Source organism: Vipera ursinii (genome assembly GCF_947247035.1).
Source record: "Vipera ursinii genome assembly, chromosome: 3".
NCBI lineage: Eukaryota > Metazoa > Chordata > Lepidosauria > Squamata > Viperidae > Vipera > Vipera ursinii.
The window spans coordinates 123,054,573-123,069,136 of record NC_139516.1 but is presented as its reverse complement, the minus strand read 5'-3'; the positions used below and the strand labels follow the sequence as shown (position 1 = coordinate 123,069,136).

At 40.0% G+C, this 14,564-nt stretch overlaps 1 protein-coding gene across 3 annotated transcripts; it reads right to left on the bottom strand.

Annotated features, from left to right (window-relative positions):
• Positions 1-7,638: 7,638 nt before the first annotated feature.
• On the bottom strand, positions 7,639-13,914 carry ATPSCKMT (ATP synthase c subunit lysine N-methyltransferase). Of its 3 annotated transcripts, XM_083357742.1 has the most exons (6): positions 13,818-13,914; positions 12,366-12,664; positions 11,073-11,210; positions 10,457-10,507; positions 8,493-8,732; positions 7,639-8,078 (listed from the first exon to the last, which is right to left on the bottom strand). In XM_083357742.1, exons 2-5 carry the CDS (start codon positions 12,648-12,650, stop codon positions 8,532-8,534), a joined length of 675 nt encoding a protein of 224 aa, XP_083213868.1. In that variant the 5' UTR covers positions 12,651-12,664; positions 13,818-13,914; the 3' UTR covers positions 7,639-8,078; positions 8,493-8,531. The 3 variants fall into 3 exon arrangements, with proteins under 3 accessions (XP_083213868.1, XP_083213867.1, XP_083213869.1); XM_083357741.1 differs by having other exon boundaries at positions 7,639-8,732; XM_083357743.1 differs by lacking the exon at positions 11,073-11,210 and having other exon boundaries at positions 7,639-8,732.
• Positions 13,915-14,564: the final 650 nt, after the last annotated feature.

The following is a 14,564-nucleotide window of genomic DNA, read 5'->3' as shown; positions in this document are numbered from 1 at the left end:
CCCTGTTTAGGGTGACTCGCTCCCTCCTGAATCAGGAGGTGAGGGAGGAGCCCTTGCAGGGTCGTGCCGAGGAGTTTAGCCAGCATCTGTCGGACAAAATCGCTCGGATCCGGACCGGTCTGGCCTCCGACTGAGCAGAGTCTGCCGGTGAGAACATGGGTGAACTTGTCGATGTCATCTGGGAGGACTTCGACCCTGTGACTCCGGAAGAGGTGGACAGGATTATGAGGAAGCTGAGCTCCACCACCTGATAATTGGACCCGTGCCCCTCCTGGCTGGTTTATTCGGCTCGGGAGGGGACACGAGGCTGGCTCCAGGCAGTGATAACTGCTTCTCTGAATGAGGGTAGTTTTCCCGCCACCTTGAAGGAGGCGGTGGTGAGACCCCTCCTCAAGAAGCCTGCCCTGGACCCAGCTGTTTTAAACAACTTTCGACCAGTCTCCAACCTTCGCTTTCTTGCGAAGGTTGTTGAGAGTGTGGTGGCGCAGCAGCTCCCTCTGTTCCTGGAGGAAGCTGATTATCTAGACCTGTACCAATCGGGCTTCAGGCCCGGGTACAGCACGGAGATGGCATTGGTCGTGCTGGTGAATGATCTCTGGCGGGCTCGGGACAGGGGTTGTTCCTCTGTCCTAGTCCTATTAGACCTCTCAGCGGCTTTTGATACCATCGACCATGGTATCTTACTGCGGTGTCTTCGGGGGTTGGGAGTGGGAGGCACCGTTTTACAGTGGTTCTCCTCCTACCTCCTGGGACGTTCGCAGTCGGTGTTGGCAGGAGGGCAGAGGTCGGCCTCGAGGCCTTTTGTTTGTGGAGTGCCTCAGGGGTCGGTCCTCTCGCCTCTCCTGTTCAACATCTATATGAAGCCGCTGGGTGAGATCATTCGTGGTTTTGGGGTTGGGTATCATCAATATGCTGATGATACCCAGCTTTTTATCTCCACCCCAAACCACCCCAGTGATGCCCTCTCCGTGATGTCCCGTTGCCTGGAGGCGGTCTGGGTCTGGATGGGGAGGAACAGGCTTTGACTTAACCCTGACAAGACTGAGTGGCTGTGTGTGCCGGCGTCTCGGGAAATTCAGAATATTCCATCGCTAATTATGGGGGGTGAGATATTACCCCCCCTCCATACATAGGGCTCGTAACTTGGGTGTCCTCCTAGATTCACAGCTCTCCTTGGATGATCATATAGGAGCTGTGACTAGGGGGGCCTTTGCTCAGGTTCGCCTGGTGCGTCAGTTGCGGCCCTATCTAGACCGGGATGCCTTGCGCACAGTCACTCATGCACTCATGACCTCCCGTTTGGACTACTGCAATGCTCTCTACATGGGGATGCCCTTGAGGACTACTTGGAGGCTCCAGCTGGTGCAGAATGCAGCCGCGCGAGTGGTGGTGGGGGCTTCCCGATACTCCCATGTAACACCTCTACTCCGTGAGCTGCATTGGCTTCCGGTTGTCCTCCGGGTAAGATTCAAGGTGCTGGTTACGACCTATAAAGCCCTAAATGGCATGGGTCCGGGTTACTTACGGGAGCATCTGCTGCCGGTATCAACTTCCCTTCGTCCAGTGCGCTCCCACAGAGAGGGCCTCCTTAGGGTGCCGTCGGTCAAAGAGTGTCGACTGGCGGCCCCCAGGGGGAGGGCGTTCTCTGTGGGCGCACCAGACCTTTGGAACTGTTTACCGGTGGAGCTCCGGATGGCTCCCGAACTTCGCTTCTTCCGACGTAACCTAAAAACATATTTATTTGAACAAGCCGGCCTGGTCTGATGGGTTTAGGGGTATTTTAACATTTTGTATTAATTTATTTAATTGGGCTACTGTATTTAATATTTCTTTTAATTTTTATATATTGTATTTTATTGTATTGCCCTGTACACCGCCCTGAGTCCTTCGGGAGAAGGGCGGTATAAAAATTAAATTATTATTATCATTATTATTATTTCCAAATACATGAAAGCGTGTCTTGTTTATTAAACACTAACAGCAACAATTACTTTAGACGTGCAAATTTAAATTAGCTGGGATACAAATAAAATGAGAATACAGGTAATCAGTAAAGAAAACTGCTCATTCGGGGTTGGGGGCTGTGAGAGAGTAAAAAGAAGATGCTGACCACAGTTGTGCAATTGAGACTTCAATTGTGTGGCATGGATGATGCGTATAAAAGAGGGCGCTCTCAGCCAGCATCTTGACTCGTGTTCTCCCAGCCGCCATCTTGACTCTTTTAAAATCCACACATACAGACCTCACATATGCCAATCTATAATAGTAGGACTGTAACATCCTTTTTAGAGCATATTCATACATCATGCCATACAAGTATATTTGACTTACTGGGTGGAATGTCTATGATCAATACGTACCATAAGAAGAAAAAAAGAATAAGGAGAAGTGCCTATGGTTGGAAAGAGTGACATTTTATGGGATGCTCCTATATATAAGTCCGTTTGTTCCCAATCTATCCATTTGTGGGCATCCAGCATTTTCTCATTGCACTATGAAGCTTTTGTTGAAACTCTTTATCACTTAAGGAGCAAAGAATACAACCAGCTCCTCTGAGATTTGGGCCTTTTAGGAAATTCCTGGAGGACGAGAAGAACAGGTGCAACCCTTGAAAGAAAAATACAGTTCATCCCTCTGCAGCTGACTCTTTCTGTTGTTTTTGAGAGCACAGCCCATCCAGAGTGATCACCGTTCTCCATTTTAAATCAAATTGTGTGGCTATGATACGTTCTGTGAAGTTTAAAAAATTCACAAAGATTGTCAAGCAAACATAATAAACGATTGCAACTGTTAATGTTAGTGCAACTATTAATCACGCTGCCAAGCTGAAATCATATACCCCCAGGGACCTAGTCATTCAAAAAACAATTTCTTTTGAAAGATTTGTAGAGTACTATAGCACCTGCTAATGAACATGGTTATATATTAGCCAAGACTTTATTTCCTAGCATTAGTAAACCAAGTCATTTTTCTAAGAGGTATGTGGGGGGGAAAATGTGTTTGCTATGCCCAGCTTAGGTGCTGTCCAAAATAAAGTAAGCCATGCCTGCAGGCTACAAGTTAATTATATATGAATGCCTATAATTTTATATATTATATGCACACAAAATAAGGGCAAGTGAGTCAAGAGAAGAGAGAAGCTGCCAGACTTTCTTTCAATCTGGGTTACAGTGCCAAGATGCTGCTGTTTTGTTGCAATTTTTAGGGTTTTCTTTTGCATTGTGTCATCTCCAGTCAACAGGAGTCATATAATTAAAATTATGATTCTATGGAACAATTCAGCTATGGTTCCTGCTGAGGACACTGGGGCCCTTCGCTAAGCTGGTTGTTTCATTGTCTGCCTATGCCACACAGAAAGGCTTTTGCCTTGACTCTTGACATAATTATACATAATTTACAGTAGTAGAATATGGAAGCAATATAGAATTTTTTTATCTGGCAAGAGGATCTTGGAAGGGAGTGGAGCTTGGTTACCTTGGCAACAGGAAGTTTATTTTCCTCTAACTCCCTCTCTTTTATAAACTCTCTTGTACCTTTTATAAAAAGAAGTGGGGAAAAACATTTCTCATGAGAAAGGGTTACATGGAAAATCAATTTATCTGATTTTTGATGATTATAGTTATAAATTACAGTATAGGGCCATTCTTGCTGTACATTCTAACTGAAAACTGATAAGTCAAAGAATGGACTGGGTGATTCAAATTAAGGTATAACCTCATGCCATTTCTCAGCTTTTGTTGCTTCTCTGTGGTTTTATACAGTGTTTGGCTTTCTAAGTTCTGTATTTCCAGGGTGTTCTCTCTTCTTATCTTCTCTAAAAATACATTTGTCCTTTGAGCTGTTAGGAAATTTTACTCTGAACAAAACCATCACCACCATCATTTAACATTTCCTTCCCTCACAAATCTGGACTGCAAATATTCTGAAAGTTTTGTTGTAGTTGGCATCTTCATAAATACAGTATTCTGTGTGTGAAAGCTGAATTTCTGCTTAGCTCTAACTGGGATTGAAAATATTTAGAAGATTCCATCCATTGACAAGGCAGTAACTTTGAAAAAGATCTACACCAAATTTCTAGACGAGGTGGAACAATTAAAGATAGACCCAATTCAAATCCTATTTATGCAGATCTTCAGGTAGAACAATCTCAGTCTATTTATTTACTGGTCCTCTGGTGATCAGTTACTTTTCACAGAGAAATGTGATGAGCGGATGAGGGAGTGAACAGCCAGCAGTAGCATCAATTCTTCAAGTCTGTCATGTATTTCTTTGCCAAAGTATGGTTGGTCATGTAAGCAGATGATAACATTGAAGGAAGTAACATCATCTGCGGGATTCTTGGTGACTGTCTCTGAAGAACGTGTACTTAGTTGGTGATCAGCAATGCCTATCTGTAGTGCTTTGTTGGGCTGATTGCTATAAATCATGCTACGTGCTATAACATCAAATTCCAGTGCATGGTATAAAAGAAAAAACACAAGAAAAAGATGAAAAATTCTAGTGTATGGTTTGGTGGAAGCAAAGATAGATTGAAAGCTTACAGTAGTGTAGAGAGATATCACAAATGTTTGGGCAAACTAATTTTAGCTATGTTTCCTTTTCTTTTTATAATTTAATGTCTTTACTATTTTTTACTCCTTTTCTGCATTCTATATAATATAGCTTACCCCAAAAGAGAACAGAGTGATTGATATTTAATGTATATACAAGCTACCTCATTCGTGGCAAAATCACACAAGATACATGAACGGATCTGCTTCTCCAAGTGCAAAACACTTTTCAAAAATGTTCAGTTTTGATTTTAAAACAGTCTCTCCTTAATTAAATACAAGTTTAAAGTATAACCATATTTTTATTATTCTGTTAAAAAAACCTTGTTTTTGCCTTAAAAACTTGGCATGTTAGTATAGAATCTAGGCTGATATTCTACGTTCCACATTGGCCAAATATTCAAGAGCCTGAGAAGCTTGGGTCTGATAGATGTTACCTCTCTTTCAAGTATGCTTCTGTTCTGAATTGCTGATATTTTAAATATATTGCCTGTCATTCAACAATATATAGACAATAATAAAATCACTAGTCCAATCATCCATCAATTTACCTTCTTTTAATATTTAAATGGATAGCCATCTCTACAGCCAATAGCAAGAAGTTCTATAGTTTAAAAAGTATGACCCACATTCTTATAACTCTTGGTGCACTTTGCAATTAAGTTCAAGAGATTATCCAGTTCTAATATCGCACCAAAGAACAACTTCAACAGCATTAATGATTTTATAGATATATTATCCTTGTCTGCCTTCTCTTCAAGCAGATTGAAGTCCTGTTTGCGACCTTTTCTGCTTTACCTAATTATTTTAATGGCTTTTTTGTACATACTTGCAAATTTCTACAAGATTACTTTTGAGCCATGGTGACCAGCACCTTATACAGTATCCATATGTAACTTCACTTGTTTTCTTGGATTTATATCCTAATTTCCTCCAGGGGCTCAAAGCAGCAAATATAGGAGCTCTCTCCTCCTAGTTTTCTCCACAATTTCTCTGTGGAATAAGTTAGGTTGTGGGAGAATGACTGTTCCCAAGTCATCCACTGCGTTTCTGTGATTTCAGGGTGACTTGAACTTGAGTCTCCTAGATCAGGTGTAGGCAACCTTGGCTCTTTTATGACTCGTGGACTCCAACTCCCAGAATTCCTGAGCCAGCCATGCTGAGGAGAAAGGGAGAGGTTTCCAAGCTGAGCCATGCTGGCTCAGGAATTCTGGGAGTTGAAGTCCACGAGTCATAAAAGAGCTAAGGTTGCCTACCCCTGTCCTAGATCCTCGTCCAAGAACTTGAACCATAGAGACAGCTGGGGGATGGGGGGAGCCAGCTGGGGGATGGGAGGAGCCAACTGATATGCTTGGGCTACCAAATAAGGGAAACCCAAAAGGGTGTTCCCAAGTAGTGGAGTAACAGCTCCCAGTACAGCACCCTCAGTGAGTTGGGTTAAGTGGAGGAGAAAGTGTGCAGATACATCCCTAGCCTAAAGGTAGACATCATATCACCCAATGTTTAACCTTCGACTGGTATTTCTGAGGAAATTTGTGGAAATGCTTGTAGAAAAGCTTGTGCAATGCCCTCTAGAGGATGCATATGACCAGGGATGTCAAATTCAATTTCATTGAGGGCCGCATCAGCATTGCGGTTGCCCTCAGGGGGCCGGGTGGGTATGGCCAGGGTGGGCGTGGCCTACTGGGTGGGCGTGGCTAGCGTGCGTATGGCCTACTGGGTGGGCGTGGCCAGCTCTACATTGTTCACATCAAGGGTGCCTATGGCGGCCTGGGCAGGAGTGGGACAGATCTGAGGGTCTCTGGCAGAAGGTGGGTCTCTGGGCCAGGGCCAAGGCAGAGGGGGCTGTTCCCTCACTGTTTCCAGGATGGCTTCGCGGCCCGCATGAAACCACTTCGTGGGCCAGATCTGGCCCCCGGGCCTTGTGTTTGACATGTCTGCATATGACTAAACATTTGATGGATGCTGTCTTTGTTGTGCCCGCTAGATGATTGGATAGGGGAAACATGCCTCTCCTAGATCTGGCATTCAGATAATGGCATTCAGTACCATTAACAGCATGTCTTTCTGGGTCACCTCAAAAGATTGAGGACATGAATTTGCTGTTTTTGCTCTTTCCAATTGATGATAATGAGGAAGGAGAAATCTATCCAATAACTTTTTATAAAAGTACCTGGTAGGTAAGGTGCCACAAGATCAGCACTTTAGCACTCCCAACATGACTGTAGTAGTAAGGCATCTTGCACACCTAGTTACTGTATGCCACTATTAATCTTTTTAGAAGCTTTTCACTTCAGTACAAGTAGATATTTCTTTATCTTCTTCCAATGAGTTCCTTTTAATAGACACTTTTCCCCTTCCCATCATACTACTTGAGAACCTGATGGTAGCAAAAAGTGCAATTATACTCATAAAACAAATCTATTTCATCCCTGAAGGCCTTTCTTCTCTAATTCTCACAGCATTTCCATGTTAGCCCCTTAGCCGTGTGCAGCCCTACAAAACCTTTTCTCCTGCCATATTGAGATGAAAATACATACAAAAAAAATCCTGGTTGACACTCAGAAAATCAGCACATTGACAAAATTTCCATCTGTCAATCATAAAAGTCACACTGGATCTGTACATATACTACACTAATACATTAGAACATTCTAGATTCTTGGGAAGAACTCAGTGCATATGAAAGCCAAACCAAATAAAGAACTGGCAGCTGTGATTTTATATTTTTGTGTATATTATATTATTGAAAGGACTTAGTAGGTGGATATAAATGCTAAATCAGTCTAAACATCTGGCTGATTGTGCAACCATAAAATAAAAAACAACATAATGTACAAAAAAGGCTATTGTATTCTCAAAATTCCCTTTAAAAAGAGAGGCGACCCAGGCTTTGCATCATTAGCCTACAAATCCACAAAATGTTTTGTACCTACCCCTTCCATGCTATTAAATATTGTCCTTTAAAAAAGGAAAAGTGTTCCCTAAGATTTAAAGACTACTTGTACTATCTGTATATCCACAATATCTTGTGCCCAAATAGTAATCCTGTTTCTGTATGGACTGCCTATAATTTTAGTGGTTTTTTTTTAGCTGAATAACATTAGGAAATAGGCCTTTTTGGCCATTGCCAAACTTGGACAGATACTTAGAGCCAAAGTCTACTTAATTCTTACTTGACCCTTTTCCGTGGAAACTGTAATGCTTTTGCTTAAACTTCTGATCTCCCATGCAAATCTGTCCCCCACTCTTTTTTATCCATCGTCTGGCTTCTGCTATTTTTCTATCTAAAAATGCAATGACACTGGGTATATCTAAACAACTTCAATAAAACACAACATTATCAATAAAATCATCTTCATTTAACAAAATATTTATTTTTATATTCTCTTCTGCTTTTCATTAACCTAGGATTCCACTGCCCCTCCCTCCAGGAGACTTTAATTCATAAAACAGATTTTCTCATTATGGCTCTGCATCCTGGCAGCCAATTTTAAATCTTGTTCCTCGACTCATAACAACACATAACTGAAATGAAGAGCAAACAGGGATAAAGGGACTTATTCATAAGGATAAGAATAAGGATGAATAGTATAGCTTTAATCAGAAGGCACTGAAAATATTAAAGTTGAGGATTCAAAATTAACTGTATTAGAACAGTTTTTAACCTAAGGATTTAGGTTAAAATCCTAATGCATTTTACAATGGTAAATCACAATTTTGTAATTTATTTTAAATGTCAAGCGTTATCCCACAGAATCCAAAGGTTTTGAGCCAAAGATCTGGAGGGAACTTCTATACATTAGTTTTTTCATTAACAAAACCATTGCTTAACACTTACATTGCATTGCACGTAAAATATTTCCAGAAACTTCTGAAATGTTTGCCCATGAACCCAAGAGCCACAAGAAATAATAGGTTCTGTAAAACATCCACACTCACAATTAAAAGCTAAAATAGTGTTTATCTCTGGAGTTTTGGCTAACTGGAAGGAATGCCCTTGACAAGAGCTGTAACATCTTCCTTTTTCATTGTAAATGATTTGGAATCATATGCCCAAACCGTGTCAATGCCTTCACCAAAACTATGATTTGGTCTCCAATGGGGAAAAGGAAAGCGGCAAGCAATGACCCTGGCATCTTGCAGGAGTTCATCTCCAAGCTTCTTCTCCAGCTGCAGCATCTGTGAAGAAATGTTAAAGAAATGTGGAAGAGATGCATGATACACAGTCTGAAAAATATACATATTAGGGAGTATTTGGGAATATATATTCAAGTGAGGAGTTGTATAAATGTAAAATGGTTGGTTACAAAGAAAGTATAATAAAAGGGTACAAGAATTAAAAAATAATTGGTCTCCTGAATGTGAAGGATGGATGCTGGCTATACAGGACAGGACAGGACAGCAAAATCCTGACTGCACCAAATTAGCAGAAAAAATAACATGTGTTGCTTATGATAAATTGTTAGGAATATTAAATGAAGAATGAAGCAAATACATTATTCCTTTTCAAGATTCCTCATATCCATAACGGGAAGCTCAGGCTGCTCTCATTAAGACTGCAGCCAATTATCTCAAACACCATTTTTTTTTCAAAGGTAACTTCCAACATCTGAATGTGAATCTGGACATAGGAAGTCCATTAAAGGATTTCATGCTAACTTTGTAAGAAGGAACAAAAAACACACGAAAAGAAATCAAGTTCTAAGACACTATTTGAAGGGATTAAAGATCAGGATTGTTAGAAATAAAAGGAAGGAATATAACCCTGGTTTATTTAATCAGGGTTAATTATTTTATCATCTCTGATAACTAATGGATTTTTGCTGTCATCAGCCCAGAAATGAAGTGGTTTTATTGATTTTTTTTATAGATACCAAATATAGGAAGAGATCATTTGTTGTTTAAGAGGTGATAAATTACTAAAATTATTTATATTTGTAATGGTGAAGGGGAAAGTCATTCTTTATATATTCCTTTTTTATTATATTCTTATTTTTTTCTTTCTTTTCTATTTTTTTCTTTTTTTGGCACCTTCTGTTTTTATTTCTTTCAATTGTATTAGTATTTATTTATTTATTTATTTATTTATTTATTTATTTAGTTTTATATACCGCCCTATTCCCGAAGGACTCAGGGCGGTTTACAGGGTAAAGTTAAAAGACAAAATAAGAGTTAAAATAGAATTAAAATAAGATTAAATAACAATTAGTAGCCCAAAGTTTAAAAATTTTAAAGTTTAAAAATTAAAACCCCTCAGTCCAGGCCAGATAAATCAAATAACCAGGTTTTTAGGTCCCGGCGAAACGAAAGAAGGTCGGGGGCGGTCCGGAATTCCACAGGCAGATCGTTCCACAGGGCAGGCACGCCCACAGAGAACGCCCTTCCCCTGGGGATCACCCACCGGCAGTCACTGACCGGCGGTACCCTAAGGAGGCCCTCCCTGTGGGAGCGCACAGGACGATGGGAAATTGATGCTGGCAGCAGGTGCTCCCTAAGATAATCCGGACCCATGCCATTTAGGGCTTTATAGGTCATCACCAGCACCTTGAATCTTACCCGGAGGGCAACCGGAAGCCAATGCAGCTCGCGGAGGAGAGGTGTTACAAGGGAGTATCGGGAGACTCCCATCACAACTCGCGCGGCCGCATTCTGCACCAGCTGAAGCCTCCGAGTGGTCCTCAAGGGCAGCCCCATGTAGAGAGCATTGTAGTAGTCTAAAATTACTATTTGACTGTTGTAAATAGTAATCTTTAATAAAATTACTACATATAAAAAAGAAATAGATTCCACTGTTCATTGTTTGTGAAGATGAACAGTTTTCTATCAAATGCGTTAATAAAACTCTGAAAGATTCCACAATCTCTTAATTAGACAAGTCTAGTGGTTAAATAATGGAAACTTACCATCTGAGGAACTCCAAAAATGACAATGTTTGCATACTGTGAAAAACTGACCTGTTTTGAAATAAAATGTCAAATTTAAGAATTTATATAAATGCACTTTTCATTCGTGAACATGCACGCACAGGGAAGCCAATCAGATAAAAAAACAACAACAACTGATGGCTAGATCAAGTGGGTTTGATCCTTTCCCCCTATGCTTTCAGGGACAACCTTCTGCACTCGGCACTAGTATCAGGACAAAATCCTTTATTTGTACCAAACAAATCTTTCCTCCATATACTGATGACAGGTGTGGAATCCCCTGGTAAGGGATACGGAGGCTCTAGTATGGGGAGGGCAATGATAAAGCAATAAATCCTTCTACCTTATTTATTAATGGAGCAAATAACTGCAATCTATTATACAAATAGTACATATAAGGTGACCTTAAGATAGAATTAAAAGGATGGGGAAAGAGAAGCAGTTTTTAAAATATAGCCCAGTAATTCCACTGAGTTACTCCGCAGAAATATTAATGGACGTAAGAAGCATTTTAAACCTATTAAAAGCCACAGTAAGATATTTGTTTTCTCTAGACAGCTGATGATTTGCATCCTGGGTTGTTACGTTTGCATACCTTCCATAAGTCTGAAATGTAAAAATTGACATCTTGATGAACTCCCTCTCTCCAGGCACGGTACCTCGAATACCATACTAACCAAGGATTTAATTCATAACCCACAGCTTTAAATCCAACTTTTGCAGCTGCTATTACCTGCGTAAAGATGAATTAGCATTTAATTTTTAAAAACTGTTTTATTATAAAATGGTGTGTGCGTGTGTACATATATATGACAGCCAAATAAACAGGCTTAAGCAATTTGCCCTAACTTTGCCAGATTCTTCATCAAAAATGTAAGAGATTTATTGTACTTTGTAGTCTTACTGCAATCTTAATAAATCTGTATAAATTATTAGTCTGCAAAAAATTATTAGTCTCCTGAGAAGCTAATACTCTTTATTGACTGCAATGGTTGGGGGGGGAAAACATCAAAATCCAGATTTACAAGCTTCTGGTTAAATAATAATTAAAAAAGGCCTTGTAACTCCTCTGCCAACCAGCCTACGTATTTTCCACAGTAGTCATGAAGGAAGAAATTTCCCTAATGGCTTACAAAGAAAATAAGAGTAGGATTGTAGAAAACGATTAAACTAACCCATTCCCTCTCCGTTATTCTACCTACTAGTCTGCATGAAGCTCCTCTTCGCTTCATGTATGGAATATTTCTGCATTAAACAATACAAAAATTTGAACCCACATGGCTAACAGGATTGCCAGGTCATAACCCAGAGCAGTTGTTTAGGCTTGTAATAGCACAAGAAGACTAAATGTTACAGCTCCAATAGGCTTCTTCTTTTGATCCCATCTATTCTTGTTTTACAGCCAAATCAGATGTGGTAGCTCTCCCATTTTGATCCCATTTTTCCCTTTCCTTATTTTGCTCTAAGATTATAATCCACACTAAATAACTACAAGTGCATGATGGACTAGGAAATGTGGAAGGAAAGGGAGGCCAAAAGAATGCATCCCAGAAGACTACTAGATCTTATACTATAATCCAGGAATTCTATTGATCTATTTTATAAGAGAGAGCTACAGTACTTTCCTTTCATGCCTTAAGAGCTCCAGAACAATTGTTAACATTACCAGCTAAAAGCATTTAAAAAGCTACTCTAAGAAAGACTTTCTGAATAATACTGAGCTGGATGCTTGAATCAAAAGCAGGTTGCTTCATTAAGTAGTGTGTGTGATTTTAAATTCCATCCTTATCCTGAGAAAGATGTAAGAATGTATTTTAAGACAAGGGGTGTGCGTCAAGATGCACTTCACTGAAGACTATTTCATTAAACACAATTTATTTAAACTTACAATACGTCCGTCACCACTTCCTATGTCAACTAGCATTCCTTTTCTGCCTTTCAACATGATTAGAACATTTTCAATCTGCTTTGAAGTTGCAGGCACAAATGGCAGGCAATGCTTTCTCAATGCCGGAGCAATAAATGGAATGGCCACAGAATATAAGGCTACTAATGTTCCACCAATTATACCAGGGAGCAAAACACCCCAAGTCCTTTTGCTAGAGTCTTCATCAGCAATGGTCAAAAGTGTAACTTCTTGAGTTGCACTGCCTTCAGCAAGTATTTTTGACATAACAGATAAAAAACCTAGAAAAGGAAAGTAGTATGTTTAGTCTGACAAAATATAGATGGTATTTATACATTTATGTCCCTGATTTAAACAAAAAAACCTTTACTTGGGTTTTCATTTCTTGGTTTCTAACAGCATCCAGGCACATAATCTCACTATTTTTTTTCCTTAGCTAATAATATTGAGAGGTGAATGAACAAGAATTCATTTACTGTAGCAATCAGGGCCAACTGAAAAATTTACCATTAAATATAATCCCTCTGTAAAGCCATAGTTAATTTACACATATCTAACACAACTTTTTCCTATTTTCCCCAGAACAAATTTATGAGGTGAATTGGACTGAGACAGTGACCAGCAGTCCCCCAGCTGGTAAGGCAGAACTTGAACTCACAATATCCTGCTTCCTTAACCAGGAGACCAAACTGGCTCCAAATAAATAAAAAGTGTTACTTTGGCTGAATAATGACATATTGTTGTTGTTTTTGACAACATAATAGAAGTGTTTGGCCATTACCTTCTTCCAAAACATTTCAAGATGTCAGTTGTATGTAGTATGTATGCATGTATTTACTTATTTATGTGCCACCCGTCTCTTGACTCTGGGAAGCTTACAAACATTAAAACTAATACACATTAAATAATAAAACAAAAACAATAATAGTTTTTAGAGCGAAGTTGGTTAAAGAAAGACAAAAGCTAAAGCAAAGTATTTTATTTTAACAGCTTCCTCTGAATTAGAAGCAGCAAAGATAGATAGGAACATGTGCGGGTTTTTTTTTTTAAAAATCTCTTATAAATGATTTGAGGTTTCAATTCAATGTTGCATATTTAATATTTTGTACAGACTCAATGAAAGTGGTGATGGGGCGCGATTGGAAGAGCTGAGGGATCAGGTTAAGGAGAGATCATCATGAAAAAAAGTATGTAGGTGATCGCTAGGAATCGTCGACACCGACTTGATGGCACACAATCAGTTCCATCAGAATAAGCAAAAAATGCCCGATACGGTACTGGTGACAGAAAAAAAAGAAAGTTCTCATTGGCTTACGGGGGACAAAATACAGTAGTGAGGGGGGGAAAATGAGAGGGTAAATTATTAATCCGCAATTCTAAATATTCGGACAGTGAAGCAAGCAAGCAAGCAAGAACCACGAAATTGCTCCCTACCTTCCCTTTCGCTCTTGGCCACACCACTTCGGGACACAGTGACGTAGAAGGACCTGCCCCCTCCGAAAGCCTGCTTCTACCTAGCGCAGGGGTAGGCAACCTCGGCTCTTTTATGACTCATGGACTTCAACTCCCAGAATTCCTGAGTCAGCAGAGCATAGTCCATGAGTCATAAGAGAGCCGAGGTTGCCTACCCCTGACCTAGCGGAAACCGCGGGAAAGAGTTCTTCCTGCTCAAGGTGGATGTACCATTATTTTGATTATTAGGGGGACTCGTGTTTTTCGAAAGGGCAGCGCTTTTTGTGGTCCGCATTGAAAATAGGGAGACGAAGATTGTTAAAGCTTTCTCTGATCTCATCATCACCACATGAAAAAAGAGCCAAGGAAGCTAGGCTTTCAAAATAATTTTTGTTACCCTGGGTATCTTCCGTTGTATAAAACGGGTAAAATCCAAATAGCTGCTAGCTCGCACAGAAAAAAGTGGACGCATCGGAAAGCTGTGTTTCAGTCGTGCTACTAACTAACTACACGAATGTACCGCGTGATTTGCTTGTTTGAGATTAAGTGCATTATTATGCACCCACATAATAAATAAGCGGAAGATCAATTTTGTAACAAGCCGAAGTACCAGTGTAATATGCGAAGACGGAAAACATATTTCATGAAGTTGGAGCCTAATTATTTTAGAGTCTTGCCTGTTGCCCCTTTCCCAGGAGTAAAAATGAAATGTTGGTAAGCTAATAAGAA

Coding starts and splice junctions, on each gene's coding strand:
- ATPSCKMT (XM_083357741.1), bottom strand. CDS start 12,650: ATGTCAAAAATACTTGCTGAAGGCAGTGCAACTCAAGAAGTTACACTT. Junction 10,508..11,072: donor ACATTTCAGACTTATGGAAG/GTATGCAAACGT, acceptor ATTTCAAAACAG/GTCAGTTTTTCACAGTATGC. Junction 8,733..10,456: donor TTTTTGGAGTTCCTCAGATG/GTAAGTTTCCAT, acceptor ATTTCTTCACAG/ATGCTGCAGCTGGAGAAGAA.